This window comes from Nothoprocta perdicaria, unplaced genomic scaffold (genome assembly GCF_003342845.1).
Source record: "Nothoprocta perdicaria isolate Ctin4 unplaced genomic scaffold, notPer1 scaffold_10, whole genome shotgun sequence".
NCBI classification, from domain to species: Eukaryota; Metazoa; Chordata; class Aves; order Tinamiformes; family Tinamidae; genus Nothoprocta; species Nothoprocta perdicaria.
The window spans coordinates 7,357,425-7,370,719 of record NW_020454094.1 but is presented as its reverse complement, the minus strand read 5'-3'; the positions used below and the strand labels follow the sequence as shown (position 1 = coordinate 7,370,719).

At 48.3% G+C, this 13,295-nt stretch overlaps 1 protein-coding gene across 1 annotated transcript in view; it reads right to left on the bottom strand.

The window, feature by feature from the left end:
* Nucleotides 1-1,535: 1,535 nt before the first annotated feature.
* Nucleotides 1,536-13,295, bottom strand: part of UBAP1 (ubiquitin associated protein 1) — a 22,712-nt gene continuing 10,952 nt past the window's right edge. Inside the window, exons 3-8 of the mRNA XM_026040054.1 lie at nt 12,729-12,853; nt 9,707-10,630; nt 5,715-5,750; nt 5,034-5,231; nt 4,092-4,193; nt 1,536-3,343 (exon numbers count right to left, since the gene is read on the bottom strand). Of these exons, the coding sequence (XP_025895839.1) occupies nt 3,203-3,343; nt 4,092-4,193; nt 5,034-5,231; nt 5,715-5,750; nt 9,707-10,630; nt 12,729-12,853 (1,526 nt within the window). The 3' untranslated portion in view covers nt 1,536-3,202. The remainder of the gene's footprint in view (nt 3,344-4,091; nt 4,194-5,033; nt 5,232-5,714; nt 5,751-9,706; nt 10,631-12,728; nt 12,854-13,295) is intronic.

Here is a 13,295-nt window from a genome sequence, read left to right as displayed (position 1 = left end):
GCCTCTGTGCCTCGCAACCAGGCCTCAAAGCAAACCCAGCAGTCAGCTTAAAAGATGCAAACCCAAGACACGCTCTGTGAGTTATCCCAGTGCAAAGCTGGGCTACCAGCTCTGGTCTCCTCAGCAACATCTGCAGCAGCTCGAGGGCCCCAGCAGCCAACACAGCCAAGCAGCAACTCAAATCCTTAAAGCACCTGGGAGCAGCTTGGCAGACGGGATGGAGTTGTCCTTCACCACAGGAGGGGACCGTCTTTAAAAAGCAGCTCGGCCATGTGCTTCCCAAAGGGTTTTCAGTCTCTTTTCCAAGGTGGCCGTTTCTAAAGAGCAGCCCCTTGCAGCTCTGCAGTGCGGCCCTGACATCTGATACGAGTTGTTCTTGTTCCCAGCACCGAGGAGCATCCACAAACYGGCTGCTGTTACACGAGTCTTTTACCAGCTCGACAGAGCCTGGCCACGTACAATCAGGTAAATTAAGAACTGTAACATATCTAACTTTTGTATGCAACTGCAACAAAGACTAGTAATGCTCATGGCAGGTGCTTGATATTTTATTTGAATACTTCACATTATTTAAAATAAAATTCAGTTTGCTACAGAACTCTGGTAAAGTTTGTTTTAAATTAAACACAATCAAAACTAAAAGCATCTGATTGCAAAAGAGTAACTTGGGTTGGAAATACACACAAGCCCCCGCTTGGCACCGGGCTGGTTCCTTCAGCTCATGTCTCAAATGCTGCCCACCAGCTCTGCATGGGCTGGATGGACCCGCTTAAGGAGCCGCTTAACCCGTTGGCCGAGGCGGAACCCGGAGCCCAGGCTGCACTYGGGTTCAGCGGTGGCTCCGGCTGCCCCCGATCACGCACAAGTGCCACCCTCAATGGCAGCTGGGGGCACAGGGCACCTCGCAGCGCCAGGCCCGGCTTTTGGGGCTGCAGGGGCAGCRCTGGCGGCCCTCAACAGCAGCTTCCACGCAGGGCTGCCCGGGGAGCCCTCCGGAGCAGAGCCCGCTCAGCTCCCGGCACTGCCCCTCTCCTCCTGAGCCTCCTCGAGAGGGCCGGGGTCCCCACGCCAGCCTTCACCCAGCTGCACTGAAGGCAAAAGGGCCTCCGACGACATCAAAACGCTGCCGCGCGCCCGTTTGCAGGTACCTGAAGGGAGCTGATGCTCTGGGTGCCTCCAGGAGCAGCAGCTCTCGTACCGCCAGGACCGCGGCTCTCTGCTCTCGTGCGCTGGGCCCCGCAGGCAGCAGAGCCTGTGGCCCCAGTGCAGCTTCACAACAGCCTCTGCGCCCTGAAGGGACACGGGCCGCCCAAAGCCGACGTCCACACTGTGGCCGCTCGGTTTGTTCCACGTTTCCTACCTGCCCCTAACCACGTGGGTAAAGCCCTCGCTGGACGGGTGCACGAGCTCTGTGCCCGCTGCGCACGCGAGGCCGCGGCCGCCCGGCGCCGCTGCCGGAGCGCGAGGAGCCCCGGCCCAGGCTGGCGCTTCACGCAGCTCAGAGCGACACCTCTGCCCTCCTCTCCACAACAAGCTCCTGCAACAGCGCCCTTTTCCTCTGTATTTCACTGCAATCCTCTGCGAGGGCAACTCTGACAAACTTTAAATGAACAAAACCACCTAGATGCTTTTATCGAGACGTTTGATCGACCTAAATAGTTACTTTTCCACTGGAAAGATTTCTTGCTTATTCTGCTGGCAGGGGCTTTTRTTTAGCTATCAGCTCAGAGGATCAGGTAACACAAACTGGACCCAGGAGCAAGTCCACAGCACTGGGATCACCTCCCAGCTTTTCTGGCTAGCAGGATGCCCAGCTCCTTGCTTTCGAGCTGACACACTCCTCATCTAGGGAGGAAAACTGGGCTTTACCCAAAGCCCCAGGCGCTGCCCCTTCCTGAAAAACCTAAGTGGAGGCAGCGAGAGCAGAGCCCAGCGCCAGCTCCGTGCTCTAAAGCGAGGCTGAGGCTTTAGACTTGCCTTTGCTCCAGCTCAAGGCCAAAACTGGCCCCAGGGACAAACACGTCTGCAGGGCTGGCGGTGCTCACGGGCCCACGGGAGCAGGCAGCACCTGGGCCCACTGGGGTCGGAGCCACAGAGCAGCAGAGATGCGACCCATGACACTGGGAAGGACAGTTGAGGGTTTTATTAGTTGTTTTTCTGCAGAATCAAAATATTTAGCAAATTAAAGATTCCTCAAGACTGCTGATATTTTATGTATTCAGAACTTGAACAATGTACAATGTAATACAGTTCGTACTACCAAAAACAACCCCAAACCTCATTTCTAGTGCTAGATGTTACGTATTTCTATAGCAGTGGGGAGAATTGAACTAATGCAGTGAGTATATTTTTTTCCTCAAAAGAAAGTGCTTAAAAGAAACTTCCTGCTTCACACTGAATATTATTTAAAACAAAAGATAACTGACTTCCTGGCAGGGCATTTCCTTAAATAACCTACAAACCTGGGGGCGAAGAACACGGAGCCCCAGCTCTTTGCCTTCGGGTTCAAGAACCAACGCAAGTTGCAGGTGCAGATTGAGTTCACAGCTTACCTGTTCCAAGAGAACTTACACACCACTCAGCATTGGATGCTTATGTCTGGCAGAAGTGTTGGATGCGTGGGTCAAAAGTAATAAAAAACACAGGAAGAGGAACAGCTTCTCTCTTTATGCATAGCGACAGTTTCTGAACCAGTGTTTTACTAAGTTACAGACTAGCTTCCAACCAAAAAATAAAACTCCATTGCACTAAAGGTCAAATGTGGCCAGTTAATCTGGACTGTGACAGTCAAGTAATAATTCAGTACAAGCAGACACCATGAAAGCAGCTTTAAAGAACCAAAGCCTCCTAGTTTCAAAACCAACTTCATATTCTTCTGTCCAACTCCAGTGCAACAGTAGGGGAAAAAGAACCACTCCTGTCTCTGCCTATATACAATTCCAGTAGTTGGGCAGTCTAAACTCTCCGTGGCCAAGCTGGAAAAAGGAAACTTAGGAAAGGGCACTTTAAAATTTTAATTTCAGAAAGAAAGTTGGCTCTCCGTTGAGAAATGCTGTAGTAATGCACACAGGCAGGCTTGCCAAGTCCTCTCCCGTGGATGCGATAAGCTGGACTCCTTCCTGGCGAGAGCAAGTCACGCTGGACGTGAAGGTGACGGGGCTGCTCCTGCTCCGCTGCGCGCCGACGACCCACGGACGCGGTTTCAGCTGGTTCCTGCACGGGCCACTAGATCTTCCAGAGCGTCGTGTTGGTCATTGTCGTGTAATAATAAGACCTCCTTAATGTCATTTAGTTCAAAGCCCATTTCTTTAAACTGACTCATTAGCTTGAGAAGTTGCGTGGTCTGGAAGAGAGAGACAGACAGTTATTTGCTAGAGGGAAACGGAGCAAGGCCCGGGTAAGCTCAAGAATGGTACGTGGGTTTGGGGGAGTGTGGGGGAGCTGGGTTGCAACTCTGAAGGTTTAATACTATAGCTCAGCACATGACAAGCTGACACACACTCGAACAAGCAGCCTTACTGCTCTGTCCCGTTCCTGCCTCTGCACCTCTGGTGCTGCCAAACAGCCACAGAGTGAACCAGTRCCCCCAAAGTCATTTTTCTTCCAACTTCTTCCATCCTTCTTCCGTGATTTGCTGTGCAGCATTTCAGTGCATCTGTCCTGGGAAATCACAGCTGGGGCAGACAGGGTTTTGAAAGCAATTTACTGCTTCTGAAATTAAGTATTTCTATACTATACCGAAGAGTAGAGGCTCAAAATGTGACAGTCAGGATAGACAGGCTCTTTATGGGGCCCTGTTCCTATACACAGAATCACAGAATGCCCAAGGTTGGAAGGGACCTCAGAGGTCATCGAGTCCAACCCCCCTACCAATTGCATACCAATGCAATCCAGTGAGAGTAACAGGAAAAAAAAGTTATGCAGAATGTGTCTAGTACTTYAACACATATCCCCTTTTCAGCACAAGGATGTTGTCTGAAAAGGCAGCATTACTGTGAAGCCAAAGCCACCTCAGCTGCCTTAGAGGAAGTGCTGCTGGAAATCCCCTTCGTGGTGCAGTTTCACTGTTGCTGAGCATCTAAAGTCCTCACCTTCTCTCCTGAAGACTGATGCATTTCCAAAGCTGCTTCAACAAGAAGTGGATCAAAACCCTTCTCACAAAGCTGTCCATGTGCAAACAGGTAATCCAAAACCTGCGGAGAACAAGGAAAAGAGTCTACGTTTGCAGAGTGACATTTTCATATCATCAGTCCATACCATCTCTGGGCATGCAGAAGAGCTAAGCATGAGACTASCCCAGGCTTCACTAAAACAAAGTTTTCTAGCAGAGCTGAGAAATTCTTCACATGACAGCTTGTTCAGAGTGATTGAACAGGCCTTGGGGGCTCTTTCAGCTCTCCTACCAGCTCCAACTTCTCTTTCCGCTCAAGTCCAAGCCCAACTTGAGCTTTCTGCTCCTTATCACCGAGCAGAAGGCAGAAGTTTCAGATAAATAGTGCTTTGACACCACTTCTTCTGAAACGGCACCGGAGGTGCCACAATGAAGGTAAAACAGCTTTTGAACTGTTCCCTCTTGGCTATCTCCAAGGGCTAATGCAGTTGGGAATTCGGCAGCCTTTTAAGATCAACTCAGACTGTTGAGTTAGCTGCAAATCCCACCTCTCACAGAARTGGTTGACAAATTTCTTATCCGTTCTCAGCTTTCAGAGGTATAGGTAAGGGTTAGATGGGCAAGAGAAAGGCAAAGCTACATATGTAAGAGAACATAACCCRGAAACACATCAGGAATTAAAGCTCAAGTGGAGCTGGGGGATGTCCTCACATGAGGGCATCCCGAGCACCTGAAGAATGCCTGCTGTTAGCTGCACCTCAAGAGAGGATTTTGGGGAGGGGATGGAGCTCTCGGGGACACAACTCCCGTGGTGACCACCACAACAGCCAAGAGCTGCAGCCCAGCGTCAGAGCCTGAGAGCTCCCCCCTGCCCAAACCCTCGCTCCAGTCCCGTCAGAACCAGCACCTGTCCCGTTCTCACCTGGTCTATGTTCTGCCCCTTCTTCTTCATGGCTTTGAGGACGCTCTCCGGCGAGTAGCCCATGTTGACGACTGTCTCTATGCACTGCCTCTCGCTGGCAGACAGGGCCTGCAGCAGCTCGGGGCTGGCGCCGCCGGGCCGCTTCGTGCAGCTGGAGTTATTGGGCACTTGAGACGCTGCAAAGTTTTGGTGCGTTACCTAGAGGGCAAAGGAAAGAACAAACAGGATCAGGTGACGGTCACCTACATCCCAGCGTCCCTATGTGCTTCCAGCTGGCACAGAACGAGGGCRCTCCACATCTGCAACATGCCTCATTTTAGTAAAGAGTTAACTGAAGACTCGTCTATTGGGAAGGTATTCCCACCACTCTCTTTCCACCCTCAAAATCACCCCAGGCAGCCCAGGTTCCTCCGAGAATTCCTCCTCCTACCGCTGGGGCTGAATCCTTCAGCACCATCCCCAGGGTTTGCAACAACAGGAGCTGTTACAGCTTTGGGTTTGACAGGTTTCACACAGGAAACTCAGCTCAGAGGGCAGCATGGAGATGCTTCCTTCCCCAAAGCCAGCTTACATGTCACCCCTGTGACTCCTGGTGCCYGAACAGAGCGTTGCTTTGGAAAGCACTTTGGGACATTTTAGAGACACAACACATTGCAAGCACACTGGTATTTGAGAACTTACCACAGGGATTTCTGTTTCCTTGTAGTCTGAGTGTACCTGTTGGGCAAGACATGAGTAACAAGATGAGCAAAGCGCACCCGTGAGCAGCGTTTGTTAGAGCTGGGAGAAGGGCTCTAGGGAGGGAGAGCTGCAGCCAAGCCTGCCACAGGAGGGACACTCGTGTCCTGCTCGACCTCCCACCCCTTGGGGAYGCAGCAGCCGTGCACAGCTAGGGATACCATCCCTGAGGAACGCCCGTCATTACTTCATCTCTCAGCACTCTGCAAACGGAGAACATTCTCCCAGGAGAATGTTCTCCCCTCCCCACAGGAACTGGGAATGTTTATTCTGTCCCTATGAAAGCTGCAGATTCAGCTCTAACACACCAGCTCCTGCTCAGCTCCTTTGTGGCGTGCTGCCTAAGTGACAGTGATCAATTCTCAAGTCATTAACTGGAAGCTTCTTTTGACTTTGATGATGAGAACAGRTAGGGGAAACCAATAGCCCCATTTCCCCTTTTCTGCTCTCAGGGTTGGGCCCTGCACAGGCCATAGGCAGGCGAGGCAGCAGGCTAAGAACAACGTGGGATTTCTACACCAACATGCTCTGAGCACTTCAGCCCATGCCCAGCACATCCCCAGGGGACAAGGCCCCTCTTTGACCGTGAAGCTCTACAGTAAACCTTTCACCGGGTTGGGAGTGACCTTCTTTCAACCCTAAGCTCCTTTCCAAGCCCAGATTCTCCCTCAGGATTGGCAGCCTAACCTGTGCGAAGGCAATTCCTGGCTTTGGTATTCACAAATCATCATTCAGTTCCTACTAGCATTTGCTGCTAAGTCCCATGAGGCTTCGTGCCCATCTCTGCCTGCTCCTAAGCACGTTAGCACATCCMGAGGAACATCTCCCAGAAATTCTCACTTCCCCACATCCAAGCTTGCCACCTGCTCCAGCTTCCCCATGAACAGCAGCAGGGATTCCCACAGGGCTTGCAACATGCAGAGCTAAACTGGAATCAAAGCTCTTTGCCATAACCCGGCCTGCACGGCTCAGACCGACCACTTCCAGTCTCCCTGCATTTTAACAGAAGGAAAATCTACAAGAAAATATTTGACACAGCAGCCTGTTTACACACTCACTCTCTCTCCCTCTATACACAAAYACACACATGCACACACATAAAATATTTATAGTTTAAGTCACTGTGGATTGAAAGAAGCAGACAAGCTTTCAAGCAGAAGGACTCGTCTGGTTGGTTTGGGGTAGAGAGAAACCACAAAAATGTTTTTATATATATAAATGTATATATATCTTAATGAGTTGTTGCTCTACTAAGAGTTGAGCAAGTTTCTTTCCTCTGGAAGAGGGAAGAGCTCCTGTCCTGCATTTCTGCCCATTTGCATCTGCAGGAACGTGTCTTCCAGGAGGCGAGGTGGGAGAAGCTCCTGGCCGCCCCGGGGCCGGTCACCCCAGCCCTCCTGGGGGTGACGGGGAGCTCCCGGCAGTCGTGCACATCCCGCCCAGGCTTCCGCCGGAGCCAGCAGCACTGCGGTCAACGTGCAGGGCCCTGCACCCAGCTGCTTCTCAGGCTGCCTGAACAGAGGGTGCTCTGTTCTCTGCTTCCAGGGCCAGAAGCAGCTTTCGGCTCTTGGGGCTGCAATTCAGTGTCAGAGGAGGAAGGGACAACCAGATTCCTCCCCACAACCTGCTTTGGAAGCTGAGTTTGGTTGGCAGTGGGTCGCTCAGGARCCCCAGTCCCTCGGCCTCAAACCCGCCCTACAGCATCCTCGGGGCAGGGGACACCGGCCCTCTCAGCCTGGGCTTTGCTGGGGACTTCAAGGACCCTGTACACYGGCCAGGGGCCCCATGAGCTGACCCAAGACCCACAGATTAAACACACCCAAAAAGGAAGAAAAATTCAGCAAATTCACAGCATCGCAGAATGATTTAGATCGGAAGGGACCTCTAGAGATCATCAAGTCCAAACCCCTGTTCCAGCAGGGACACCCAGAGCACAGGGTGGCATCCAGGYAGGTTTTGAAGACCGCCAGAGAAGGAGGCTCCACAACATCCATGGACAATTTGTTTTTAACCTGGTTATTTCCACCGCTCACTTCTCTGCCAGCTTTGGCAGCAGCAGAGCTGCGAGCTTCAAAGGAGAGAAAAAAAAAATCACGTTGACCTCAGCAGGGCTCCAGAACCCAGAGCTCGGAGAGGACAACCCAGAACACAGCTGGCTCACCAAAATTCCCAGGTTTGTTATTTGTATCCAAGAAATCCTACACCCCATTCCCTGATAAAAACATAAGATTAGGAAGCAACTCCAAACTCAAGTAGCTACTCCTGGTGACCCTGGGGAGAAAAGCCTATCACTCTGGAACACTCAGGGCTGTGACTGTCGTGAGGCTTTCTGGAAACGGCCAGGCTTATTCTGAGTAACTTTGCACAAAAATGACACATGACCCTTCTGCTCAAGGAGGCCACAAGGACCCCTCCGAAACCCTTCTCCGTCATTTTTGAAACTCTGAGGATTTTTGTTTCGTGAAATTTCCATAAATGTAAATACAGCAACTTGGCTGTCATTTTCCAGCCGCCAGGACAGGAAATAATGCGTATCTGGTGGAAATAATGGAGTAAGTACATCCTACAGCACTGGAAATTAAACAGAGAGAAGCAGAACTAGCTCCATCCTCATACTCATCTGGTTGGGCTACTCCAAGCAAAAACAGTTCCAGTAAGTATTGACTTCACCTAGTAAGTCCTCTCAATCAGGTGGTTTTCTTAGTATTTACTCCAAGYTATTTTAGTTTCAGTGTTTTGCATCTTCCCTTAGAGCATCCTAGAAAATACAAGTTTACTCTTTAGCAAGGTTTAATCTAGCAGAGGTTTAAATGGCTGATTTGAGAGTTTGACCATCTTGAAGTCCAACGATTTGGTTTTATACAATCTTAGACAACATCGTATATTCATCCCCAGAGACGTGGGAWACTTGGAGGTTTTGTCTCTGAGCTATATGTGGTGATAGAGTAATTCCTCAAACTTGTTTTTAGCAGTGAGCAGTTGCTCAATCTGCCGTTACTTCTGCTACAAGTTCACTACATCAAACGCTTGGTTTAATGACCAAGCTGCACGTTTCCCCCTACGCAGACTCTCACCCACAAAGCAGCACCAGCCACTGTGAAGCTAAAGTGTCCCCAAAGCAATGKCCAAAGGTGCTACAAGCTCAAGGACACGCAGTGCTACACTCCTGGGTCAGGGCAAGAGGGAAACCAATTATTCAGTGATTTTAGGTGATTATCAGGAGCGTTTTTGGCATCCACAACCCTTTCACACTCCCTCACCAGGCAGAGGGCTACTAGCAGCTTCAGACCAGCATTATTCTTCCACGTTTAAAGGGTATTTTCTTTAAAGGATCTACAGTAAGAAAAAGGACAATTCTTTTACTGYGGATCAACTGCTAGCACTATTTTCTTAGCTGAAAGCAGCACAAGTGTGACAGCTCTTTATCTGTTATTGCTTCTAGTCCGTGCAAAGGCTGCAATTCTCATTTCCAGCAACTAAGCAAACCCAGAAACATGCTCAAGAGCAGCTATTTTGCACAATAATTTCCKCACTTAAACCTAAAACCTAGAAATAGTTTAGAATATTTTTATCTCAGTTGCCCGAGACAGAATATAACACTGTGCAAAGGAGTCTGACCACTCTCAGCACACAGGTGCACAGCCATGAGCTTGCCCAAAGTGGCAGGTGAGGGAACTAAAAAATACCTGGATTTGGGGGGGGGGGGGGGGGGGCTGAAAAAATACTGCAAAGGAATAGTCCGAGGCTCACAGTTTTCAGCACAAAGACTTATTGGACTGATCAGTTTACAGTCAAGTGGAGACACTGCTGCACCTTCACTGTTTTGTCTTCACATCACTCATTAATAAAACTAAAAATGAAGCCACATTTTAGAAGCAAATTTGCCTCCATACATCCCTCCAGCCAAGGCAAACGTAAGGAAATGAATGTTTTACCGATGTCGCTGTGCTTTGAGATGATGATTCTTCTTCTGTACAAACTGTTGACACAGCCAGAGAAGGCAGCCTGGATGAGGAGGATAACGCTGATGTCTCCATGCCACTGGGAGCAGAAAGACCAACCACGTGGTGTCCGTTCAGTTCGCTAGCTTTACTCTGAGCACAGGTCTGCAAAGAGCTCAGGAAAGTGCCATTGCGGAGACAGGTAGTGCTGTGGAAAGTGCTCGTGAGCTTTGATGATTTTTGATCACTCTCATCAGAGTCAAGTTTAGGAAAGGATAGGGATTTGATATTGCTCACTGAAGTGATAGGGGACAGGGACACTTTGGAAGACAAGGACATCTTTTCACAGTTTCCCAACTGTGGTAAAGTGATAAAGCCATTGGGTTTGTGAAGGGGCTTGAAGTCCAACGTGGCCCTTTCTATGGACGCCAGAACTTCTTGATCTTCTAGCACAGATTCAGGCCCTCCTTTGGGTAAACTACTATCTAACAGCTGAGCAACAATYGGTCCCGTAGTACCAACGTGAATTTCAAGAATGTTTTTTAGTTCCTCCTTCTCATCAATAGTTTTTAATTCCAGTTTGTCAAACGGGTCTTCTTCACATTCAAAATCGGCTGGGTTGAAATCTGCTTTTGGACGAGGCGGACTAAGAATCTTCTGCTTCACGGCGCTGCTGTCGGCTGGCGTGGGAGTAAGAATATTATTGTGCAGCAGCCCAGCGAGGATGGGGTTAATAGGGGGTGGCATGGCCTTGGGACAGGGCCCTTCTGAGAACCCCCGGTTATTGCTGTCCTCCGAAGCAGCCTTCGGCTTCGCTCTCGCTTCTTTTACCTTTGCTTCAACTTCTCTCTCGACAGCTTGAATTTTTCTGATATTTTCAGCCCAATCAAATGTTTTCTTTTCCAGTGAGAAGTCATACTGACAAGAGGAAAAGAAATAAACTGTAAGGATCACAGCTACTCTTTTAAAAAGCAACATACATAAGTAATAACAGCTATATGAATTACCAGTTATTAATCTGAGAAGGCATTTTTCCTCCCCGCCACAGTATGTCTTTTAACCTGCAGACTGCCAGATCCAGCACACACTGAACTACTTCATTTTGTCTCCAGCAAGCAAGCCTAGCTATGGCTCAGAGCAGCGTGCCAAGTTTTACTACCTTCCTTCCTGTATCTAGTTTTGCTCTAGAGCTACTGATTGTCACAAAAACAGCTTCATAACATCCACTCCCACAGACAACAGATGCAGTAAGTGGAAATCAAGTGCATTACTAGAGGGACAGTCTTACCCAGAWCTCTGGCACCAAACTATCCCCTGTCACAGATTCCACATGTCATTCAGGACTATACCAGAAAAAAAATTGCTTCCAGAAAACCCAGGAATTACTAAATTCCCCTGCCAAGAGCTGTAAGGGACTTCCCATGCGTGTTTTACACCCAATGGCTGAAGGGCTATCAGCATTCCTGCACCAAGRGTAATCATTAATATGATAACTACCTCTCATAACTGATTTTGCCACTATTATTAGCAGGATGGCATCTCACAAGCTTTCCTCATTTTAACATCAGCTTCTTAAGGGTCAGATTAGCACAGAAAGACATTTATATTAGTTGCCTGCTATCAGTTTGCTGGCCAGTTGACAGTGGTCTGTTTGAAAGAGGACAAAATCCCGAATAAACTCTATCTATTTAAAGTTTTAACAACTTATGAAGAACATACAGTCTTAGTGCCCTTTAAAAACCACAGCTTGGAGAACAGTTTGGAGAACACAGCCTGCAAGCTACATTCAGGGCGTAACCTACCTGTGACTCACAAGAAGTTCAAGTGCAACTTCCTTACCAGGATAACGCCACGTATTCAAAGCAGGAGTGTTCTTGCCACAAGGCTGATAGGGAATCAAAATTCCCAGCTCTAAAGAACAACTGGCCAGCAAATTTGCTGAGCTCAGGAGAGGCTTTTGGGGGACTCATCGCGTGTCCTGACAAGTCACAGGCTGTAACAGGTTCCAGGTAGACCCCTCAGATCTGCTAGCCCAGCTGTATATGACACAGTTCCTCTTGGCTGGCTCCGAGACCAAGAAACACCACGCACTTCCTCAGTGAGACCATTTGGAAACACGACAGTGGGACACTACTCATGACACATCCCTGGATACCTCAACAGCTACCAGAGGAGCATGTGTGTGTATAAATAGAGCTTGGGTCAGTTTTGCTTCCCTGCACTGGTTTTCTTTTCTGTTACTACCGCTGTAAATAAAGTCCACCACATAGTGGGAGGCACAGCCTACATAGTCACACCATCATGCAAGGCACTGTGGTCCCACTGGGCATGCTGTATTTGAGCCCTGTTAGCTTGGCAAGGAAAGAGAGACAAACCATGATTGCTGGAAGTACCTAAAGGACATAGAAGAAGTGGTAAGGATCCCTTTACCACTTCTGTACCAGCTTAACTACATGGAGATATGAAAATCATGCAATGAATAAATGTCTATAGTGAAAAAATAATGACAGTTTAGGGAATTTCTGGGACTCAGCTCTTCAGTGGACAAGCTGCAGGGCAGAACAAGCAGAACAGGTTACAAACAGTCACAGCTGATGTAAAAAATACTGTCAGTGAGGACTGACCAAGGACCATCGTAGACCCGAATGAAAAACACAGGTCAGATATTATATTTCAATAATTATGCCTAAGCAATTGATTTTACTTTACCAGAAGYTTAGGGAAACAGATCCATATTCTTGGAAGCAACCTAATATGCTGTATCAGGTTTGTTATATGGCTGGACAAAAAGTCCCATTGCACAGAGCTCAAGAACTGGAAACTTTTCACCCCTTCAGAAAGGGATTCTATAAAATACCGTCATAAAGACATGATATTATGTCTTTATAATAAACATAATATAGTAAGACATAATCTCTCAAATGAGATTCTGCAAGTGTGCCATTGCATTGGTACTCGAACTTTTCTCTGGCATAACACCTGGTACTATAGCACATAAAACAACAAAAACACTTACCTGAGTATCTCTGATAAGCTGAGGAGAATCAGGAAGGCAGAAACCAATGGGTAATCCAACTTTAGCAGGGGTTTTGAATTTGTCTCCTATCTTAAATGGGACATCATCAAGATAACTGAAAGGACCTGAGATCAAAAGCAGAAGTTACATCAGAAATTTGCTTAATGCCTTCAACCGAGACYTGCGTTTCTGTGTCTGGGAGCTATTTTATCTGTGCAAACCTAGCTGTACCAGGAGTCTAAGTAAAGAGGAAGTTACTTGATCAGAAACACATTGAATACACTTGGATTTTGCTGTTGTAGTTGCTTTCCTCTTTTAATATAAAATTTAGGCAATAATCACATATTTGGGGCAGATCTTTAAGCTGGCAGCCTTACCAACCATCTTCCCTTGTGACAAGACACTGCCTACACAACGGAAATTAAAGCTCTTCTCAAAAGCTAGACTTCATGTGTCTATAACAAGATCAATAATATTGCAATAGGCCTAAAACCAACCCACCTCTCGCAGAGCCTAAAACCAACCCACCTCTCGCAGAGCCTAAAACCAACCCACCTCTCGCAGAGC